The 9186-nt window shown below is 50.8% G+C and overlaps 1 protein-coding gene across 2 annotated transcripts; it reads left to right on the plus strand.

The window, feature by feature from the left end:
• The first annotated feature begins 1273 nt into the window (after positions 1-1273).
• LOC149852850 (uncharacterized) lies at positions 1274-8887 on the plus strand. 2 transcript variants are annotated; one of them, XM_090028168.1, is made up of 4 exons: positions 1274-3162; positions 5308-5460; positions 6197-6279; positions 7101-8887. In XM_090028168.1, the coding sequence occupies exons 1-4, from the start codon at positions 1284-1286 to the stop codon at positions 7155-7157; spliced, it is 2172 nt and encodes a 723-aa protein (XP_089884294.1). In that variant the 5' UTR covers positions 1274-1283; the 3' UTR covers positions 7158-8887. The 2 variants fall into 2 exon arrangements, with proteins under 2 accessions (XP_089884294.1, XP_089884293.1); XM_090028167.1 differs by having other exon boundaries at positions 6197-8887.
• The last annotated feature ends 299 nt before the right edge of the window (positions 8888-9186 follow it).

Raw genomic sequence — 9186 nt, forward strand, 5'->3', positions numbered from 1 at the left:
CACTTATATCCACTGCAACCTCTAGTGTCAGTACCAAGATGCTGACATCCACTGAGGCCTCCAGGGTTACTACTGAGAGGTCTACACCCACCACAACATCCACTGCCACTTCCCAGACTCTTACATCCATTGCAAATTCCACAGCCTCCACTGAGACACCTACATCCCCCCAGGTCTCCACTGTCATTTCTGAGATACCTACATCCACTGCAACCACCGCTATCACCACTGGGACACCTACAACCACTCTGACCACCACTCCCACCTCCAAGACACCTACTTCAACTATGACCTCTGCAGTGACTGCAATCAGTCAGACAACCACCCCCAGTGAAGCCTCCACTATCACCACCAAGATTTTTACACCTACTGCAACCACTACTGTCACACCCGAGATACCTACATCTAGCAAACCCTCCACTACCATCATCATGCTGTCTACATCCACCTCAACCACCACTGTCACTCCTGAGTCTTTCACATCCACTGCAGTCTCTTCTCTCAGCAGCAAGACACCTACACTTACCACAACCTCTGAGTTACCAGCACCCACTATGACCTCTACTTCCACCACCGCACTGCCTACATCCATCAAGACTTCCACTCATGCCACTGAAGCATTTACATCCACCACGGTCTACAATGTCACTACAGTGAAACCTACACCCACAGAGATGTCCACTGTCACCACCAAGACACCTACACCCATCACAAATTCCACTGTCTCCACCAAGACACCTACACTTACTATGACCTTCACTGCCACCACTGTGCCAGCTACATCCATTAACACCTCCACTTTCACTACCAAGACATCCACATCAACCTTTATCTTTGCAAACAACACAGAGACATCTGCAACCACTGCATCCTCCACTGCCACCATCAAGACACCAACATCCAGCCCAACTGCCAGTGTCAGCAATGACATACCTACATCCCCTGTGACTTCCACTATCACCAGTGAGACAACCACCCCCACTGAAACCTTCACTGCCCCCACTGAGACTTCTACACCCACTGTGACTGCCACTGAGACCCTTATAACCACTGAAACCACCACTTCCACCACTGAGACCCATACATCAACTTTGGCCTCCACTGTGACCTCTGGGACACCTATATCTGCCCTGACTTCCACTGTCAAGACTTTGATGTTTACTGAAACATCCAGGGTCACTGCAGAGACATCTACATCCATTCCAACAACCACTCTCATTACCAAAATATCTACATCCACTAAGGCCTCCCCTGTCACTGACAAGACACCTCCAGCCACCACAATGTCCACTACCACTCTCAAGACACCTAGATCCACGGCGACTGCCATAGTCTCTCCTGAGACACTTGTATCCACTGAAGTTTCAACTGGCACTGCTGAGACACCTACACCCACCACAAAGCCCACTGCCACTACCAAGACACCTACATCTACTGAGGCATCTACTGCCACCATTATACCACCATCCACCTCAACCTCCACTCCCATCACCAAGTCTCCCACCCACATCCTCTCCTCTTTCACCACTAATTCACCTACACCCACCATGACCACCAAGTCACCTACAACCACAGTGACCTCCATTGCCACCCCCTCACCTTCTACATCCACAGAGGGACCAACACCCATCCCAATCTCCACTGTCACCAGTGAGACTCCTATATTAACAATGAGCTCCACATTCACCACAATGACACCTATACCTACTGCAACCTCCACTGCCACCACCATGCTGCCTACAATCACCACAACACCCACTCCCACCAGCAAGACCCCAATATCAGCCATGATCTCTATAGTATCCACTGAGACACCTAAATCCATCACAGACTCTACTGTCACCACTGAGGCAAATACATCCCAAATAAATTCTACTGTCGCCACCATGGTGTCTGCATCCATTGGAAACTCCACACTTACCATGGAGACACCTACATCCGCCATGACCTCCACTCTCACCACCAAAAGTTCTGCATCTGCCAAGGCCTCCACTGTCACCGCTGAGACACCAACATCCACCATGACCTCTGTTGTCACCACTGAGAAACCTGCATCCACCTCTATCTCCCCTGTCACCACAGAAATGTCTACACTCACCACAACTACCACTGAGACACTTAAAACTACCACAGAGATACCTACACCCATCCTGATTTCCACTGTAACTTATACAACACAACCTCCCACCATGATCTCCACTGCCATGCCTGTAACACTTACAAGCACTGGTATCACCACCAAGACACCTGCATTGATCACAACTTCCACAGTCTCTACTGAGACACCTGCATCTATTTTGACCTCAACTGTCAGCACAGAAATATCTACATCTGCTGCATCTTCCACTTTAACTGCCGATACACTTGGACCTAGAAAAACATTCGCTACCACCAACATAATGCCCACATCCACTGCGACTGCAGCCATCATCAGTGAGACACCTACACCCACTACAACCCCAACTGCCACCACCACATGGGCTACATCCTCTGAGGCTTCCACTATCACCACTGACATACCCATGTCCACCACAACCTCTATTGTCATCACCAAGACACCCACTACACCCTCCACTGTCACTACCAAAATGTTCCCATCCAGTGCAACCCCCGCTGTCTCAGTTGAGACATCTATATACACTGAGGCTTCCACTGTCACCCTAGAGACACCCACATCCATCTCAAATGCCATTCTCACCATGGAGACATCTGCATCTACTGGAACTGCCACTGACATCACTGATATGTCTAGATCCACCAAGACATCCATTACCACCACTGAGATACCATCTACTGAGGCCTCCACGGTCACCGCCAGGGCACCAACCTCCATAATAACCCCCACTGTCACCACTGAGGCGCCTACATCCACCTCAGTCTCTACTATCACCACGGAAATGTCTACAGGCACTGCAATCTCCACTGCCACCACTGAGACCTCTATTTCCACCATGACCTCCACTGCCAACACCACATTGATTTTGGCCATGAAGACCTCCGCTGCCACAACACCGACATCCACTGCAACCTCTACTGTCACCACTGCAGTGCATGCATCCACCCCAACCTCCACTTTTACTACCAGTTGGACTTCAGCTACCTCTCCAAGATCATCTGGCTCCATCAGCACCAGTGTCACACCATCTTCTGCTCCCACTCTGGGTAAATTCACTTTTCAGTATGTGCCAAAAACCCTGCTGAGATCAGGGCTCTGTTGATCAGCTACACAGCCACACAAGGGAACAGCCCTTGCCCCTAATCACTCACTGGCTAATATAGAAGCACAGAAAATGGAAATGACTTGCCCAAAGTTCCAGAATAGATCACAGGCAGGTCTTCCAAGTCCTAGGCAAAGGCTCTGTAGCTACTGGGCCATACTGCCTCTTACAGAAGGGGTTCCATCAAAATGTCATGGACAGTAGTATATTTAATTCCCACTGAAGACCCACAGGACCCACCAGGTAGGACATGCCACCTTGAGTGCTCCTAGGACAGGATGACCTAGGTGGGTTCTGGCCAGATCGATGCAAAAGGTGATCCCCCTAGAGCTGGCCCTGTCTTGAAGAACCTTAGTAGGTCTCTTATTCCCAGAAATTATGGAGTTATGGGCACAGAGGTGTCTCCATGATCAGGGCTTAGTATAACTAATACTTGGAGCTGGTAATGGTCATTTCACAAGAGAAGGGTGGGGGGAGGTTGAAAAGGCAAGATTTATGGAAAGTTCTCAAGCTGACTGACAGCTGCTAAAGCATAACCTTCCCCAGCTCTTTTCCCTACTGTGGCTCACTGCTCCATGGACCCTGTAATTTGCCTGTCTAATTTAATAGGAATTGGGAATAAAATACAAAACAAATCATAGACCTTTATCCCCTTTTCATGTCCAGATGTATGTATAATTGTTATAGATATATCACTTTACTCATACCTTTGCAGCTAGCCATAAACCAAGAGGGAGGCCAGAATGACTTCCTGCATAAGACGAGCCACAGAATTTCACAGTGACCGATTTATCAAGCCTGGCAGCTTCTTTTTCAACTAAAGGACATGATAAGGGAACACGTGCTATGGCCCGGTCAAAGCGGAGCAGAGCTTTGTGGCTGAGACCTGCTCCTCAGATTCCTTTAAAAGCTATACACTTACGTGCTCGGGCTGTTTTGTAACCTGCTGTACCTCGTCTGGGCTCAGGGAGTGTTAGTAGTGCAAATCTGGGTAGAAGTGGTCAAGGGACTTGATAGCTAGAACATCTGGATTGGTTTGAAACAAGTTATACCTCACCATTCCTGGCTCTTAGCTGAAGTGTCAGTGCCTCCTGCTCTTAGAAATGCATGAGACTGGCTGGATCCCTGCCTGTGACCCAACCAGTGGGTTTTGTTACAGGACCTGTTCCCCAGATCCTTGTAGCTCTTGGGAGAAAGGATCTGATGCCTCATGTAGAAGACTTCATGGACACATCCATACAAGCAGAGGCATGCATTTGCAGCAGCACAAATAGTAGTGGCACAAGTCTGTGTCACTACTTTGTGCTGCAGTGCACACCTCTGCCCGTGCATTTTGCAGCGTGACACGTTATCCCACTGGTCCATGTGCTGCAGGGGTGGCTGGCTGAGGCACAGGGTGGAGACACGTTCCCCTGTCTCCGTGCACTGTGGAGCCCCTTTGTTGAGGCATCTTGTGCCCCAGCCAGCCACCCCCTGGCTGGCTGGGGTACAGCGTGCCTCGAAACAGGGGAGCAGGCTGTCCTGAGGTGGCTGCTCCCCTGTCTCTGTGTGCCTCAGCGCAGGGGCTCTGCTGCAGAGCCCCTGCAGTGAGGCACTCTCTGCCCCAGCCAGCTCTGGAGTGGCTATCTGGGGTGCAGGGTGCCTCAAGAAGGGGGCCCCATGTGCCTCAGTGCTGAGGCACATGGAGGCAGGGAAGCAGCCAACCCAAGTCTGCCTACTCCCCTGTCTGGAGGCACACAGTACACCAGCCAGGCAGGCAGCAGCTGGCTGGGTACAGGGTGCCTCACTGCAGGGACTCCACAGTGCATGGAGATGGGGGATCAGGCAGCCCTTCTCTGCCTGCTCTCCTGTCTCTATGTTTGTCCCAGCACACTCCACTTTTGCATGCTTTGCACCACTTTTTTTCCAAGTTTTTTTTTTTTGTTACCAGGAACTCCCGGTAGCAATTTTTGCTCCAGCACTGCAAATTAGCAGCACTGTGCACAGTTTAACATGTAACACATATGATTTGTGGTACCACAGTGAGGTTTGTAGCACCACACATGCCTGTGTGAGCAGTTTATTGACACTTCCCATCTCTTTCTTTCAGAGCCAGGAGCTGTGACCAGCCATAGCTCTGTGACTGGGGCAGGTTCAAACGTCAGCGGCCCTGTGCTACTCACATCTCAGGGCCTGTCTGGCTCCAGTGTTGCCTCATCCAGTCCCACCGTTGCTCCTGGGCAGAGCACTCTCACCACTTCTGGTAAGAGCAGGCACAAACCGGCTATTCTGACCTTCATGCACAGCCACAAGCCCTAGCCCACAGGAAGGGGATGGTGCAAGGTATAGTCCCCAAGGCTAGGGAAGATGATGCAGCAGAGGTGGCTTTTTTGCCCATCCCACTGTCCAGGGATAGTCTGGGTATAAAAGCAGTGGTAGCCTGGTCCCTCATATATTTTCCTATTGAGCCTTCCTCCACTTCATCCTGTCTCTTGGAATCACTCCACAACCCTTTCTTCATTCATTTATCCCTCTCTCTCTTTTTCCTTTCCTTCCTGACCTGGCCCCTTTCCCTTCTCTTGTGCTATTACCTCCCCCGCCTTGGCAGCTGAGCCAAAGATAGCACCTCAGCCCCTAGCACAGCCTTCTCCACAGAGTCAGGGCTTTAACTCATGTCCTAGAAGCATGCAGTCTGGGGCACAAAGCGCTCCCAGCTCGATTCCCACTGCCAAGAGTCCCAGTCAGGTTGGGGTGCGATATCAGAATCCTCTTGTTTGTTCACCAATTCATCTGACTGCCCCATGCCATGCATGGAAGATGGAGACTCCAGTGCGGGAAGAGGCAGGCTGTTCCAACCAGGCAGGGCAAGCTGGGGGAGGTGGAGGTCCCTGGGCCTCCTCCAGAAGAGGGAATTGTGCACCCATCTCCTGCCCAGATGGGTAGCATTGGATTATTATGCTTTCCCCCACTGCTCTGACCTCCCTCTCTGTGCTCTCCAGATGCTGTAGACAATGTCCTCCCATACTGGGCCATTATCCTGGTCTCTCTGGCTGCTGTGGCCACAGTCATCTTCTGCTGTGTGGTAAGGAAGCCATCAAGAAGTGGCAACCAGGGGCAGGGTGCTCAAGCAGTGGAGCACTGTGGATGGTGGGGGGACAGGGATGGGACCCCAGGGACATGCAGTACTGAGCTCTCTCACTGGAGCTGAAGGAGTCATGCCCAGCTGGCAGTCTGCAGCTACACCCAGTAGCAGGCTATCCCCTATGCAAAGCAGCCACTAGAGGGCAAAAAAGCACCCACTTCGGAGTTCATTGCCAAGGCAGTACATCTAGATAAGCCATTCTCAACCAGGGTGCCAGTTAAGCGCTGCTAGGTGCGCAAACACGATTCACAAGATGAGCCAAGAGCTTTCAAATGAGTAAATGGTTCAAAACAGTCGGGCCTACTCTGGTCTTTCTGAGTTCCCTGCAACAGAAGAGCTGCTCTATTATTTTTCTGTAGTCAAAAAAGAGGGAAAACTAAGAGCCAGTGTTTTCCAAGGGGTGGCCTGAATTTATGAAGGGGTGCCTCGAGTCTAAAAATGTTGAGAACCACTAGCTTGGACACAGGGCATGAGCGAACCAGGGGGTTGCCCGGGGCTTGGGCAGAAAAGGGGCCTGAAAATGGTCATTTTAAAGTTATTATTATCATTATCTGTGGTGAAGCAGGGGGGGAATACTAAAAGTTTTCCCGGGGTTGCAAGGAGGTGCTGCCTGGATACACACCCCCTGTCACGTCCATGTTCTGCGGGTCAGGACTTCTGGGCTCTAGTCCCTGCTCTGGGGTGGGAGAGCAGCCTCTAATGACACTCCTTCCCCCCCAACTATAATCCCTTCCCCTGCTACCCTCTTCTGTCTCCTGCAGTTTGCATTTTGGCTGAAGTCCATACGGGCTGCTTCCACCTCCTACCAGATCTACTAGATGCACCAGGTTCTCCAAGGGCTGAGCTTCCACAAGTCCAACTGGTGGAAGAAATGACTGGCTAGTGCTCCTGCCGACAGCCATCCAGAACGGGCTCATTGGGTCTCACCCCCCGGCTGCCCTTTGGTTTATCCACAGCCTTCACATTCAGGGCTGACCCAAGGGATACGGTGTTAGTCGTCAGCTGCACGATACATGGAACTCTCCTTTAGGGAGCACCCCTGAGACAGATCAGCTTGCGGCCCAGCTGAGGCTGATTCTTGAGCAGGGGGAGACAAAAAGCAGGCAGAGAACCCAGGTGTCCCGAGTGCAGCTATATGGCTGTGTTGCAGCCCAAGGGAAAGAAGCGGTAGAAGAAAAGTGAAACACAAAGGATGATCTGCTACAGAGGACCCCAGACTCCTGGTTTCTATCCCTGGTCGTGGTTGGGCAGTGGGTTCTTGGACTTTTCTGTTCGTCTGACTCTGAAGGACCTACTTATCTTGAAATATTTGTATTTTGCTCAGCACTTATATTTGACTGCCTTGCAGTACAGCTCTTTGAAGCAGAGCCACTTTCTCCTTGTGCGTCTGTGTAGCACCGGGCACACTGCAGCCCTGATTTCACTGGGGACAGGGACCCTCTCTCCCAGTGTGACCTGAAAGCATCTGGCCAAATGGGACCCTAAGAACTCATATTCTGTCCCTCTCAGAATCCTTGAATCCATATACTTTCATAAATTTCATAGACATTTGGGCTGGAAGGGACCCTGGAGGATCATCGAGTCCAGCCCCCCACCCCAGGGGCAGGAAGTCAGCTGGGGTCATAGGATCCCAGCAAGATAAGCATCCAAATGTGTTTTGAAGGCATTCAAAGCGGGCGCTTAAACTGCCTCAGGTGGCAGTCTATTCCAGAGCTTGGGGGCTCGGACAGTGAAGAAGTCCTTTCTTATGTCCAGCCTGAAACGGTCACAGTAGAGTTTGTGACCGTTCGATCTTGTCATCCCTTGGGGTGCTCTGGTGAACAGTTGTTCCCCCAAATCCTGATGAGCACCCCTGATAAACTTATAGGTGGCCACCAGGTCCCCCCTGAGCCTGTGCTTTTCCAGGCTGAAGAGTCCCATGGCTCTCAGCCTCTCATCATGAGGTCTGTTTTCCTGTCCGCTGATCATGCGCGTGGCTCTCCTCTGCACCCTCTCAAGCTTTTCCACATCTGTTTTGAATTGTGGAGCCCAAAACTGGATGCAGTACTCAGCTGAAGGCCTCACCAAGGCTGAGTACAAGGGGAGAATGACGTCCCGGGATTTGCTTGAGAAGCATCTATGGATGCAAGCCAGCGTTTTGGTCGCTTTACTAGCTGCAGCATTGCATTGCAGGCTCATGTTCATTGTGTGGACCCCCAAGTCCCTTCATCTGTAGAGCTAACCAGTATAGCACTACCGAGCCTATATGCATGGTGCAGGTTTTTCCTCCCAAGGTGGAGAACCTTGCATTTTTCGGTGTTGAACACCATCAGGTTCTCGTCTGCCCGTTTCATGAGTCTGTCCAGATCTGCCTGGAGTTTTCTACCCCTGGTGACTGTAGTTTTCTACCCCTGGTGACTGCATATTGGCCAGGATATGCTAGCTGCACATTTTGTCTCAAAAGATCTTGTCGATCATTTTTAATTTCCTTCTTGCACTAAAGGTTTCCAGGTTTGCACAGAGCAGGATTCGTGAAGTCCTGCTGTATTCAGTACTCATGTATTTATTCAGTGGATTTTCTGTATATTTTAATAATAAATGGAAAATATTTCACCAGAGTCATGTCCTGAATTCTATCCACTTTTCTTAGGACTTCTCAGACCACTGGAAGCACCCAGCCTCATGCTCCATCCTGGGCACTGTCACCCCAGACAGGCACTGTCACCCCTCTGTGTGCCCAGCCCCTTCTGTACTGTGGAAAGAGTCATCACTAATATTAGACTATGCCACTGGAGACCAACCTTATTGGCAGGTATGCCACAAATGAGACCTGAACACTGCTTGAGTACCACCTTGATCCCCTTCCTC

This window comes from Crocodylus siamensis, chromosome 15 (assembly GCF_052110815.1).
Source record: "Crocodylus siamensis isolate JL-2025a chromosome 15, ASM5211081v1, whole genome shotgun sequence".
Taxonomy (NCBI): Eukaryota; Metazoa; Chordata; order Crocodylia; family Crocodylidae; genus Crocodylus; species Crocodylus siamensis.